Here is a 14,656-nt window from a genome sequence, read left to right as displayed (position 1 = left end):
TGTTCAAACATGCTTTACTGTACACCGCTGTTATACTGTCTGTGTTTCCTTGTTTGCCCATTCTCCTCTGACCTCTCACTAACAAGGCATTTTCACCCACAGGACTGCCTCTCACTGGATGTGTTCCTTTTGGTTTTTTTTTGCATCATTCTCAAAACTAGAGACTTGTGTGTGAAAATCCCAGGAGATCAGCGGTTTCCAAGATACTCAAACCACCCCATCTGGCACCATGAATCATTCCATAGTCAGTCAATTAGATCACATTTCTTCTCCATTCTGATGTTTGGTCTGAACAACAACTGAATTTCTTGATCATGCCTGCATGCTTTTTATGCACTGAGTTGATTGATTATCAGAATCAGGTTTAATATCATCAACATATGTCATGAAATTTGTTAACTTTGCATCAGCGCTACAATGTAATGCATAATAATAATAGAAAAATACAGAGTATTACAGTTAAATAAGTACTGCAAAAGTAGTAGTGAGGTAGTGTCCATTCAGAAATTGGATGGTAGAGAGGATGCTGGTCCTGAATCATTTGAGTGTGTGCTTTCAGACTTCTATACCTCCTTCCTGTGGTAACAATAAGAAGAGGGCATGTCCTGGGTGGTGGGGGGTCCTTAATAATGATGGTGCATTTCTGAGGCACCGCTCCTTGAAGATGTCTTGAATACTATGGAGGCTAGTGCCCCTGCTGGAGCTGACTAATTTTACAACTTCCTGTTTCTTACTTTGATCCTGTGCAATAGCCCTCCCCCCCCCCCCCACCCCCATACCAGATGTTGATGCAGCCAGTGAAAATGCTCTCCATGGTACATCTGTAGATGTTTTCAAGTGTTTTAGGTGATAAACCAAATCTCCTCAAACTCCAAAACAAATATAGCTGCTGCCTTGCCTTCATTATAGCTGCATCAGTATGTTAGGATCAGGTTAGGTCCTCGAGATATTAGCACCCAGGAATTTTAAATTGCTCACTCTTCCCACTTCTGATCCGTCTATGAGGTCTTCCCTTTCTGAAGTCCACAATCGCTCTTCGGTCTTACTAACGCTGAGTGCAAGATTGTTGCTGCGACACCACTCAACTAGCTGATATATCTTGCTCCTGTACGCCCTCTCGTCACCATCTAAGATTCTGCCAGCAATGGTTATACCTTCAGCAGAATTATAGATGGCATTTGGGCTGTGCTGAGCCACACAGTCATGGATGTAGAGAGAGTAGAGCAATGGGTTAAGCATACATCCCTGAGGTACGCCAGTGTTGACTGTCAGCAATGTTATTTCCAATCCGCACAGATTGTGGTCTTCCAGTTAGGTTAGGAAGTTGAGGATCCAATTGCAGAGTGGGCTACAGAGGCCCAGGCTTTTCGATCAGGACTGCAGGAATAATTAGATGTTTGCATTAACGAGCAGGTGTACCTAATAAAGGGGCCACTGGTGCAGGTCGAAGGCAGATTTGATAATAGGTGTTCAATTTTGTATCCAGTTGTGGAGGCATTTTTAACCTCCTGTGGAACCTCTGGTGAAAGGTCTTGTGTCCATTCTGGGGTAGCTTGCTCACCTTTGGTCCCCACCGGTCAGTCAGCAGGTGGGCTAAGCTAGGTGGGGGTAGGTACCCTTGTGAGATAGGGATATGCCTGTACTAGCATGTAAAGTCAGCTCCAGTGGGCTGGGCAGATGAGGTCAACGGTACAATCTAGTGGCCGGGAAGGCGGTTCTGCAACGCTTCCTGGAGAGTGAAGAGCATGACAAGCCTTGGTCATCCACTGCAGCGAGGAAGACCCCAGCTGTGATGACTTTGTTCCACTTTACCTGCACGTCCAAGGTTGAGAAAGTGGAACTGCACCAATGTACCGGCTTTTCTGTTCTAAAAAAAACTTCTCTGAGAGCAGATCAATCAATCATTAAACCTCTGGGAAAGGGCAAAGATAACATTATTCAACAGAGAGTCGTAGGGTAATTGTGCAGAAATAGGCCCTTCGGCCAACTCGACACCGCTGACCTGATCGTGTCCCTTTTGGCCCATGTCCTTCTGAACCTTTTGTCTCCATGTATCTGCCCAAGGTCTTTAAAACAGAATTTCTTTCCATATAGTGTGTTGTGCTCTGAACGGCACCGGGTAAAAAGCAGTGGGGGCAGATTCGGTTATTTAAAAGGCTCAGAATAAAAGAAAGTCAGGGCTCTGTCAACTGAGCAAAGCAGGGTACGAAGGGTTAAATGGCCTCCTTTGCTGCAGTATCCTTCTTTGATTAAAATGAGATTCCATTCTGCTGCATCCGGAAAGGTTGGTTAAATGTGAAACACCTACTTGTTTTAACAATTCGGTGTAGGCTGTGCACGGCTGAAGACATTAAAAACAACACCACCTCCTCCAGTCCCGGAAGGTTTGCTGACCTAATCCTGCGGATTGACGTTATAGCGCCTTATTAGATGACCTGTGAATAGAAGGAATGCCTCCACTTTTATGACTGGTTTACCCGGTTGTGATGTTTCTAAAGAGCAGTGCTGTCAATCTCGGGCTCTTTTTCCCAGGATTCTTGCTCACTGGTAAAATATCACTACTCTGTGCGTGACCGCAAAACGAAAACTGCCACAAGTTTGTGGGCGCAGCTCAGCACGTCACTGGAACCAGCCTCTCCTCTGTGGACTCTCTCTATATTTCTCGCTGCTTCAGTAAAGCAGCCAGCGTAATCAAAGATCCCGTTTGTGTCAGACATCCTCTATTCTCCCGTCTCCCGTTGGGCAAAGATAACAAAAACCTGAAAGGTCGTACCAACAAGCTCAAGGACGGCTTCCATCCCACTGTTATCACGCCTCTTGTACGACAAGATGGACTTTCAACATCAAAATACCTCACTATGATCCTGCATTTTATCGTTAACCTGCACCATACTTTTTCAGTAGCTTTTACATTTTATTCTGCATTGTCCCCCTCAGTGCACAATGTAATGATTTGATCTGTATGAACAGACAACTTTTTCCACTGATTCTTGATACATAATGGCAATAATATGCCAACACCAACACATTTTCCCTAAACTAGTCGTAAGCAATCAGTTGCCTGGGTATAGGATATTGATCAAATTTCAAAGATTCGAAGTCCAGTTATTTTCAAAGTGTGCATGCTGTATACAACCCTGAGATTCGTCTTCCCACGGACAGCCACAAAACAGAGAAAACTGTGGAACTTGTTCAGAGAAAAACATCAAACCCACTGCTGTCTCTAAGGATTGTGTATGTCCACCCTGTGACTGAATAGGTTTCCTCCACGTGCTCCGGTATCCTCCCACAGTCCTTGATTAGGATAAGAGTAATTCGGTGGTTGCTGGGTGGCGAGGCTGAAAGGGCTGGAAGGGCCTATTCCGCGCTGTATCCCAATAAATAAATAAACCCCCGCCCCAAAAAAAAGCATAAAAGGCAAAAAAAGGTTGAAAACACGGAATATAAAACACAAAACCAAAAGAGTACAGGCATATTCAGTTCAGCTCAGTTTTAGCTCAATCTAGCGCTGTATCGTTTGTTATCTAGGCTGCCCTGTTCGAAATCGCCCAAAATAGCAACAAGGTAAAAAGATTAGTTTGGTGTATTGGGGGTGTCGAAGGAGGGAGAGATGCTTGTGTCCTAGGCTAGGGATGATGCATACTCCACTGCAGTTCCGCAGTCACTGACAGAGATGCTATCAGGTGTCTGGGTTTTACTTCACGCAGTGTCGGCAGGTCTCTGGAGGAATGAAAAGAGAGGCTGTTTTTGCAGATATTTTCTGGTTTGGGCAAAAACGTGATAAGGGGTGCTGAAGCAGCCTTTCTCTAGTGGTGAGTATAGATCCCCATCCCAGAGTCATGGAATGCAGAGTCCCAAAGAAGATAGTTAGTCACGTCTAATGGCTGAATCTCTAAAGCAGGGGTTCACAAATAGTTTTATGCCATAGGCCAATACCGTTAATCAAAGGGTTGTAGACTCCAGGTTGGGAACCCTTTCCCTAAAGGCTGAAATCTCCTTTCTTGCCCAGAGCAAAGCTTTAAGCAAACATCAAGGCTGCTGAATAATTTCTTGTCAGCTTCTGAGATCTCTGCAGTCTGAGGTAATGGGCAAGGTAGGGTACAAGTTACCCTCTGTCGCATTACCAGCATCCCTGCTTCAAAACAACATGATATCATCATGTTATCCTGCCTCTTACATGGTCACAATAACTTGTTGAGAAAGAACTTATTGAGTTGTTCCGTACTACCAGTTTTGAATGCTGGGTTAATGGCATAGATGAAGTGTCTGGATTGAAGATACCAACTGTCCATTTCCCTTCACGGATGTTGTTTGGCCCTCCAGCATTTTGTTTGTCGCTGTGGATCCCCACATCCTGCAGTCTTGAGCCTCTCCAGTTAAATTAATCTGCCTGCTGTCACAAAGACAGAAGTAGTGATCCCAACTTTAAATCCCAGCAGCAGCATGGGAATCTACATTTAATTAATTAAATGGCTCCCACTGTGGCTGGGTGATTAATTGTTGGTTGGTGTCCAGGGCCTGGCACGATTTTGTTTTCAGCTGCCAGTTTACATTTTCTTCCTTTCTGTTTTTGTAGGGCGCTGAGAAGTTCAAATTCCCGAATCCAAACCCTTTCGTGGAGGATGACGTTGATAAGAATGAAGTGGCATCAGTGGGATACAGGTACAAAGTTGAAAGTAAATTTATTATCAAAGTATGTACTGTACACTGGGCGGCCATTTTATTAGTGGCCCAGTGTGGTCCTCTGCTTTGGCCCATCCACTTCCGACGTGTTGTGCATTCAGAGATGCTCTTCTGCACAGCACTGTTGTAACGTGTGGTTATCTTGAGTTGCTGTCGCCTTCCAGTCAGCTTGAACCAGTCCGGCCATTCTCCTCTGACCTCTTACAATAGCGAGGCATTATTGCCCACAAAACTGCTGCTCGCTGGATGTCTTTAAAAAGGGCGCTGCTTCAGGAATGAGATGTCCATCATTAAGGTCCCTTACCATCCATGATACGCCCTCTTCTCATTACTACCATCGAGAAGGAGGTACAGGAGCTTGAAGAGCTATGCTCATGTCTTAGGAGCAGCTTCTTCCCCTCTGCCATCAGATTTCTGAACAGTCCATGAACCCATGATATCACAGTCATAGGAAAGTACAACGCAAAACTAGATCTTTCGTTCCATCTAGTCCAAGCTGAACCATTTAAACTCCCATCAACCTTCGCCGGGACCATAGCCCCCTATACCACTACCATCCATGTACCTGTCCAAACTTCTCTTAAACGTTGATTCTGATTCTAGTGTCCTTGCCTCCATAACTCTCCAGGAAAGGGAATGCCAAACTTTTGGACCTACTTGAGAAGTTAATCCCCCTGTACTTAATTCTTGAATAGGCGACTCCCTCTCTGAAACCAATGAGAAAGCTAGCGTTTATGATGTTACCTCCAGAGGGAAGTGTGGGAGATCCACCACCTTGGGCTGTTTGAGTCTGGATTCACATGTTGGTTCAGGAGCAGCTAAGAATAGCTCGTTTCCTTTCCCAAGGGTCAGGAACTATGACACTTTAAAGCTTCATGGTTGTTTTTACTGATTCCAGCTATTTTTTTTCTGTCTTTTTTTCTTGCATAATTTTAAAAAACACACATTGAGTTCACTGGTGGGATTTGAACTCCCGTTCCCTGAATTGTTTGCCCTGTTTGTGACCACTGCATTACACTGCCTAGAGCTGCAATCCTGCTGGGCATTAAGGAAGTCCTTTGGTTTTGGGTGCTGTTCCCTACCCCAGCTCACTCGTGGTTGCTCTGACTCTCCTGCAGGTACCGGAGGTGGAAGCTGGGGGACGACATCGATCTGATCGTCCGATGTGAACACGACGGTGTCATGACAGGAGCCAACAGCGAAGTGTCGTTCATCAACATCAAGACTCTAAATGAGTGGGACTCGAGGGTAAGGCAGTAAAGAGACAAGAAGTTAGTTTCCCAGTGTTGGCTTCTGGTAATCTTGCATTCAACGAAGTCCAGAATGAGCATAAAATCTGTTGGTTACAGTCGTTTATTAAAGTGTTATAAGATCAAAGAAAGAAGAAAAACAACTGAAAAGTTGCAAAAATGCTCAAACTAGAGAGATATCAATACACCATGATAACAAATAGCCTATGAAATAGTCACTAAAAAATAAATTTCTATAAAAGCTACTGAAACCACCAGTAAAGGACTAAACAAATAGCAGACGTCACCACTGGCAAGCCCTGAGACTTCCACCACCTGCTGCAGGAAAAAAAAACTAGGAAGCTTCTAGTAAAATACAGATAGTAGTTACTAAAAAAATACACCGAACGATTACACGTATATAGGTGGTTATGTAGATAACGCAAGTAAGCACAGGAAAGTTAAATAATGAGAAGATAACGATTTTACGCTCTAATGCAAAACCAGGGAAAGATCTTGGAACTGATTGTGACAGATTACGCAGCAGAGAGAATCAGCCCCAGCGATTGTCCAGTGTGAGCTCTTTACCCTCTATTCCCTCAATAACCCTCTAGTTCCTCACAGAAGAATGCAAAGCAACTTCAGTTACACCTCAGACACGATGCTGGAAATCCAGAGCAACACACACACACAAAATGTTGAATGAATGCAGCAGGTCAGACAGCATCTATGGAAAAGAGTAAAAGTGGATGTTTCGGGCCGAGACCCCTCCCCAGGACCAAGAAGGAAGTGTGGGAGGTGCTGTATCAAAAAGGTGGGGGTGGGGGAGAGGCTAGCTGGAAGGTGATAAGTGAGTGGGAAAAATTCAAGAGCTGGAGAAAAAAGAATCTGATAAGAGGGGAGAGAAGACCACAGGAGAAAGGGAAGGGAAGAAGGAGGGGATCTGGGGGAAATAATAGGTAGATGAAAAAAAGTAAAAGGTCAGAGTTGGGAATGGGGGTAGTTTTTGGCGAATACTTGATATTCATGCAATCAGGTTGGAGGTGCCACCAGGCAGCTCAAAATCTATGATTTTCAATTGGGTGTTTCATCCAGCTCTGCACCTGGGTGTGGATCTTAGGGAATGGGTTGCTTTTGTGCATATTTGTGGGGTTGGGCTTGGAGTCATCACCATTACTGAATGTGCTCTGGCTATTCGATGTTCTCGTACAATATAGAGGGAGATTGTTCAGTCCATCGAATCAGTGCCAGCACTCAGAGCAGTCCGGTCAGTGCTATTCCCCCATTTAGCATTCCATAACCTATGCTGTCTCACATGTCACACACACAAAATGCTGGAGGAACTCAGCAGGTCAGGCAGTATCTATTGAAATGAATGAACAGTTGACATTTTGGACTGAGATCCTTCTTCAGGACTGGAAGGGAAGGGGAAGGCATCAGAATAAAAAAGTGGGGGTGAGGGGAAGGAGGATAGCTGGGAGGTGATGGGTGAAGCCAGGTAGGTGGGAAAAGTCAAGGGCTGGAGATGAAGGAATCTGATAGAGGAGAATGGACCATAGGAGGAGGAGACCTAACGGAAGGTGATTGGCAGGTAAGAAGAGATAATAGGCCAGAGCGGGGAATAGAGGAATGGGGTGGATCAGAAGGAGCAATCAATATTCATGCCATCAGGTTGGAGAGTACTACCCAGGTGTTGCTCCTCCATCCTGAGGGTGGCCTCATGTGCTTGTCATTTCCTTCTCGAGTCTCCTACCACCCACCTATGCTAGGGGAAATTTATGTAGGCAGTTGACCTTCCAAACTGTCGGTCATCGGGATGTGGGAGGAACCTGAAGCATCCAGAAGAAACCTATATGGCCAAAAGGAGAACGTGCAAACTCCACACGGACAGCGCCGGAGTTCGGAATTGAACTTGGCTGCTCGAGTTGTGAGTCGGTGCTGCTGAGAAACTGAGCACAACGATCTGTCTGATCCTTCCTGCTTCCCCCTTCGTTCCTCAAAAAGCACCAGGTGCAGAGATTAGTTGAAGCACTTAGCAAGGAAGAGACTCTGGTTCTTGTCACTCAATAGTGATGCCTGTCCTTTGTAAAGCTTTTGAGTGTGTGTCTTAAGAAGGGACTGTGAAGGGAGTGGAGCCTAGGGTAAGAGTTGAGGGGTGAGGTGAAATTACCCCAAGGCACAAAATCAAGTTGCTTTAAAACCCTTCATTGGTTGCAGTACGATATGGAGAGAAGCTGTTTCCCACACAGTAGGCTGCCCCTCCATGCTGATGAATCCAAAGGAAAGGCAGAGACCATGCAGTTTGGCACCAGCATTGCAGGAGTCGCCAGTCAGCGTTGAACTCAACGTAGGACCGACTCAGGGATTCCAGCTCTGAACTTCTTCCTTTGGCTTTACTCCTGAACCCTCCTCCATGAGTGGGTCTGGCTGCAAGACAGCAGAGGTTTGGGATCAGAGTTTTTCTTTTCCTAGATGTGCTGCCAAACATGGTTGATGAGCTCCATCTGTGGAAGCACCTGGTTTTAAGTACCCTGCCTTTGTCTCTTCTCTCGTCAGTAGAAATAGTTTTTCCAGGCTCAGTTGCTAAGGCAACAACCTTATGAAACCAAGTTGCTTTCGTATGTTCACGTTACACATAATACCTGCCTTGGTCTGAGTACCAGTGAATGAGGGTCTGTGCTATCGGTTAAGGGAGAGTGTCAGAGCCTACGATATGTTCCTAAAGAGAGTGTCCATACTTGTTTGTCTTCTCCTAACTTGGGGCATATTGGAAATCAAATCAAAACTCACCATTTATCTAAAGTCATAGAGCACTATAGCACAGAATTGGGCCCTTCAGCCCATCAACCTGCATATAAACCCTTTTATGTACTTATTCCAAACTTCTGTTAAAGAACCTGCATCCACCACTTTATCTGGCAGCTTGTTCCACACTCTTGCCACCCTCGAGTGAAGAATCCCCCCTTCCCCCAGTTTCATCTTTCACTCTTAACCTATGACCTCTAGTTCCATTGGCATCCAATCTCAGTGGAAAAAGTCTGCTTGAATTTATCCTATCTATACCCCTCATAATGTTGTATCCTTCAGTCAAATCAACCTCATTCTACGCTTCAGGGGAAAAAAAGGCCTAAAAAATCTAATCTCTGGGTAGTGTTTTAATAAGACTCACTATTTTTCTCTTTTTACGGCCGCTATCAGAGCTTTGATAAGTATGGGCTGTGTTGGGGTACAGGACACCACTGACTGTGTATTAAATTTCTGTTCCTCGGCAGTACTGTAACGGTGTGGACTGGCGTCAGAAGCTGGACTCGCAGAGGGGAGCTGTCCTTGCGACCGAGCTGAAGAACAACAGTTACAAGCTGGCCCGATGGACCTGCTGTGCGTTGCTGGCTGGATCAGAGTATCTCAAACTAGGGTAAGAAGGGTGGGCTTGGGAAGGGATTCTAACAACATTTCCCACAGTCCAAAGGTGTACAGGTTAGTAGGTGAATTAGTCGTTGTAAATTGTCCTTTGGTTAGGCTTGGATCGGTGGGTGCTGGTTCCGTGGGCTGGAAGGGCCGTTCTGTGCTAGGTCGCTAAATAAAATGTAAATAAAAGTACGGGTGCATTCAAAGATCTAAGGGAGCCAAGTTATGGAAGTGAGCAGAGATCTTGGCGATTCTCCTTGGAACAGAGAGACTATCTCAGCTAGAGGAGCCACTGTCTGACAGTTCCAGAAGCCCCAAGTTAAACCCTGTCTGCGTGGAGTTTGCACGCTGTCCCTGTGACTGCGTGGCGTTCCCTCGGGTGTCCCGGTTTCCTCCCACACCCCAAAGGTTGGTGGGTTTATTGTTCACTGTTGGTTACCCCTAAGTGAGAGATTAGTGTAGATGGTTGCTCAGTGGCCTGTAGAGACTTGATGGGGAGGGCCTTATTTCCATGCTAAGTGATCCTTCAAAATTCAAATTAAATTTTCTTGTCAAAGTATCACATCCAGTTTCTTGTGGGCACACTCAATAAATCTATAGAAAAATAACCATAACTGAATCAGTGAAAGCCCACCCAGCTAGAGCACTCAATCAGAGTGCGGAAGACAACAAACACATACAAAAAGGGAGGGAAAAAATAACTAAGCAATAAATAACGAGAACATGAGGTGAAGCATCCTTGAAAGTGAGCCCGTTGGTTGTGGGTACATTTTGGTGATGGGGCAAGTGTAGTTATACCTTTCGGTTCAAGAACCTGATGGTTGAAGGATAATAACTGTTCCTCAACCTGGTGGTGCAAGTCCTGAGGCTCCTGCACCTGCGGTGAGGGGAGAGCATGACCTGGGTGGTGGGAGTCCCTGGTGATGGATGCTGCCTTTCTGTGGCAGCATTTCATGTAGATGTAGATCCTGACGTGAGAGCAGCTTTAATAAAGATGATCAAAATCGCAAAGGTTTTTTTTTGCATAGAACAAATGAGAAACAACTGTTCCAGCGTTAGGAAGGTCAGTAATTAGGACACAGCTTGACAGTAATTGGCAAATGAACCAGAGGGGGTGTTTGGAACCTTCTGCTGTGAATTACTGTGATTTGAAATGTGTCGCCTGTGGAGGCAGATTCCACTCAAACATTGAGAAGGGAATTGGGTAAATGGTTGGAAGGAAAATAGTTTACAGGGATATGTGGAGTGATCGTGGGACCAGGTGAAATAGGCTCCTCTGCCAGAGGGCTACGCATTATGCCCTGTGGTCGAATGATTTCTCCTGAAGGTACCATTCTATGAAATAAGCAGTACCTAAGAAGGGATGAGGATGTTCATGAGAATGATACTGGAAATAAAAGAGTTAACATATGAGGAGCGTTTGATGGCTGTGGGCCTGTTCTCGCTGGAGATTAGAAGAATGTGTGGGGGATCTCATTGAAGCCTATTGAATATTGAAAGACATAGAGTGGACCTGGAGAGGATGTTTCTTATAGTGAGGGAGTCTAGAACCAGAGGGCACAGCTGCAGGATACAGAGATGAGGATGTAGGTCCACGGGTTTAATGCAGAGTCCAGGTCAGCACCACTTCTGAAATACCAAGGGATCGTCGCCTCCGAGGTGGTGGGAGGGCAGGACCGAGGGATTATCGCCTTCAGAGGGGCATTACCAAAGGACTGTTGCCTTCGGGTTGGGGGGTTGCAGTACTGAGGGATTCTAGCTTCTTGCTGTCACTTACCTTCCTTTAAGCTCCCCTTATGAAGCTACAGACAGTGATATAGCACAGAAACAGTCTTTCAATCCATGTGTTAGTGTTGACCAAGGTGCCTGACTAAGCCAGTCCCATTTGCCCATGTTAGGCTCGTATCCCCCGGACTGTCCTGTCTATGTACTCCTGAACGTACCTGCCTCAACTACATCCTCTGGTAGCCCATTGGAAATACACCCAGTGGTCACTTTATCAGGTACCTCCTGTACCACGTAGTCACTGAGTATGTTTCGTGGATTGTAGCATATCCTCTTCAAGGTTCGACATATTATGCGTTCAGAGATGTTCTGCACACTACTGTTGTAATGTGTGGTTATTTGAATTACTGTCGCCTCCCTGTCAGCTTGAACCAGTCTGTTCGTTCTTCTCTGACCTACCTCACTAAGCGATTGGTATGCATGAAAATCCCAGGAGTTTCTGAGATACTCGAACCACCCCATCTGACACCAACAATCATTCCATGGTCAAAGTCACTTAGACCACGTTTCTTCCCCAGTTGCTGTTTGGTCTGAACAACAACTGCATTGAGTTTCAGCCACGTAATTGGCTGTTTAGATTTTTTCATTAATTAGCAGTTGTACGTAATAAAATGGTCATTGTATGTACTGCCGTCTGTTGCCCCACAGATCCCTTTTAAATCATTTCCCTCTCACCTTAAACCCATGCCCTCTAATTTTTGGTTTTCACTACCTGGGAAAAAGACTTTGTACTTTCACCCTATCAATGCCTTCCATAGTTTTATACGATTCCAAAAGGTCCAATTCCAGATTGGCTTTATTTGTCACATCTACATCAAAACATACAGTGAAACGCGTCGTTTGAGTGAAACCAAGTCAGCGAGAATTGTGCTGGGCAAGTGTGGCCACACCTCTATTACTAGTGTAGCGTGCCCACAACTCACAAACCTAACCTGTCAGTCTTTGGAATGTGGGAGGAAACTCCGGAGCACCTGGGTGGAAACCACGAGAAGAGCATATAAACTCCCTGCAGACAGTAGCGGGAATTAAACCCCAATCTTACAGCTAGCATGTGATGAAGTGTTGCACTAACCATTGCGTATTGCACCAGCCCAAGATCCCTTCTGTTGTAGGTTGGCCTTTCTGTTCTAACTTCCTGCTACAATTCAGAGCCTCATAAACTAGCCCTGTAATTGTACTAAAGCCTGCTGCTGTGCCCGAGACTGATACCCATGTGGTGTTTTTTTGTTTTTGAAGGTACGTGTCCCGATTCCACATCAAGGACTCCTCCCGTCACGTGATCCTGGGCACTCAGCAGTTCAAGCCCAACGAGTTTGCCAGCCAGATTAACCTGAGCATGGAGAACGCCTGGGGGATCCTGCGCTGCGTCATCGACATCTGCATGAAGCTGGACGAGGGCAAGTACCTCATCCTGAAAGACCCCAACAAGGTGAGACATCAGGCGTAGGAGGGAGGAAAGGTCTAATGGGATACAGACCAAAGCAGGCAGATGGGATTAACTCAGGCAACTTGGTTGGCTTGGATGAGCTGGGCTGAAGGAGATTCCACGACTGTGTCATAGAATAATGTGAGCATGATAACCACTTTACACTATTGCACTTGGAAGGACACTGGCTTCTTGGGAGGGAGATGTCGGCGGGAGAGACTGAAGGCATTTGGGCTAAATAACCTGGTTCTCTACTATAAAGTAGTCTCCCTAAAGTAAAGAAAATCGGCTGAATGTTTCTCAGTGTCTGACATAGAAAACATTGTGGGCCCTGTGGTCCTGAGAATCATACGTGGTGTGGGACTTGGACCTGATATCTACAGAGGGCAGCGAATAGCACTGCTGCCTCATAGCACCAAGATCAGGTTTCATTCCCAACCTTGGGCAATGTCTGTGTAGACCTTAAATGATCTCCCTGTGACTGTGTGGGTTTCCCTCTGGGCATTCCGGTTTCTTCCCATGTCCTGAAGCTGTACGGGTCAGTGGGTTAACTGGCCACTACATTGCCCCTTGCGTGTAGACGAGTGGCAGGATCAGGGGCAGTCAATGAGAATGTGGGGGGAGCAATGTAGGATTGGTGTGAATGGGTTAGTGTGGACTCGGTTGTGCCGAGGAGCTGGCTTCCATGTGGTGTCTCTCAGTCCACATCTGTTGTGTGTTTGGCTGCTAGCTCGCAGTGAGTTCCCTCATCATCGAACTCTTAGGATTTGTAAAAAAATATAAAAATCCAGGCAACGGGAAATGTGTTCCAGTTCAAGGGGCTGGGACTGGATTTATTGAACAATGCAAAAAAATAAAAAATAAAGTGGGAATTTGTATGAGTAATGAGGGTGGGGTGAAATATTTTTCAGTTGGAAGGAGATGGGACGGGGAGGCTTTCCAGACTCAGTCATAGCGAGATGCCTTGCACTGATGACCTCTTCTCCATGGTGTTGGTGCTTCTTGGTTGCTTTGTGGTCGCTGAGCCCAGAGTTTATTCGTTAAGAGCTGGACTCACCTTTCCCCTCTCCTCTTCCTTCAACAGCAAGTCATCCGTGTCTACAGCCTGCCCGACGGCACCTTCAGCTCCGAGGAGGAAGAGGACGATGAGGATGATGATGATGATGATGAAGAGGAGGATGCTGCACAGTGAGGAGTGCAGCCACACTGACATCATTCACCCGTACACCACTGAGGACAGGGAGACCAAAATAAAATTGTGTACAGTCACTCGGAATAAAGCTCCTCAGATAGCTTTCCTGGCAGGTCTGCTTCCTCTGTCCTGAGGCGCGGTATATCTACACAAAACAGAAGTTAGTGAATTGGGTGGCCGCTATTCGATAGTGGGGCCATGCAGCAGAGTCCTTTGCTCTGTTCTGAGACTACAGTGTTGACCTGTGTCCTCTTGTTACACACAGAACAGTTCCATCAGAGTACTTGCCGTAGGCTCTGTTACCAACTCTCCCCTTGGCTGAATTCCTGAGGAATCTCATGTATTCACCTGCTTGTGAGTTCGTGCTGAGTTTGGGTATGTTCTTTACCACCCATCCCTCTCATACTCATTCACACAAAGTCTTCCTCACACGTACACAGATTTTCCCTCTGCCTCCATGGCGCAGAACCTCTTACGCTAACCCTTCCATTCCTGCAAAGCTTCTCTTTAAGTTCATTTGACCCCAATGTCAGCACATCCTTTTAGATAGGGTGCCCGAAACTGTCTTAAGTGAGGCCACACCAGTGCCTTTTAACACTTCAGCATTACATCTTTAATATTGGAATCCAACATCTTCCCAGCCATTGAAATCAGGCCAATTGGCCTAGAAATTCTTGTCTTTTGCCTCCCTCCCTTCTTAAAGAGTGGAGTGACATTTGCAGTTCTCCAGAATCTAGTGATTCTTGAAAGATCATTAATGCTTCTACAATCACTTCAGAAGCCTGGGATTTAGTTCATCTGATCCAGGTGATTCACCTACCTTCCAGCTTCTCAAGTACCTTCTCCTTCGTGGTAGCAACTACACTCACTTCCACTGGTTCAATTCCAGGTTTGTACATACTCCCTGTGACTGCGTGGGTTTCAAAGGAAATC

The 14,656-nt window shown here is 45.8% G+C and overlaps 1 protein-coding gene across 1 annotated transcript in view; it reads left to right on the top strand.

Annotated features, from left to right (window-relative positions):
• The window catches only part of eif3d (eukaryotic translation initiation factor 3, subunit D), a 29,775-nt gene extending 15,940 nt beyond the window's left edge, over window positions 1-13,835 (top strand). Inside the window, exons 11-15 of the mRNA XM_059953578.1 lie at window positions 4,577-4,662; window positions 5,802-5,931; window positions 9,185-9,327; window positions 12,342-12,534; window positions 13,616-13,835. Coding sequence (XP_059809561.1) covers window positions 4,577-4,662; window positions 5,802-5,931; window positions 9,185-9,327; window positions 12,342-12,534; window positions 13,616-13,723 — 660 coding nt within the window. The 3' untranslated portion in view covers window positions 13,724-13,835. The remainder of the gene's footprint in view (window positions 1-4,576; window positions 4,663-5,801; window positions 5,932-9,184; window positions 9,328-12,341; window positions 12,535-13,615) is intronic.
• Window positions 13,836-14,656: the final 821 nt, after the last annotated feature.

The sequence above is a fragment of the Hypanus sabinus genome, chromosome 29 (assembly GCF_030144855.1).
Source record: "Hypanus sabinus isolate sHypSab1 chromosome 29, sHypSab1.hap1, whole genome shotgun sequence".
Lineage (NCBI taxonomy): Eukaryota > Metazoa > Chordata > Chondrichthyes > Myliobatiformes > Dasyatidae > Hypanus > Hypanus sabinus.
Note: the sequence above shows the minus strand (reverse complement) of the source record. Positions and strands in the feature narration are given on the sequence as shown.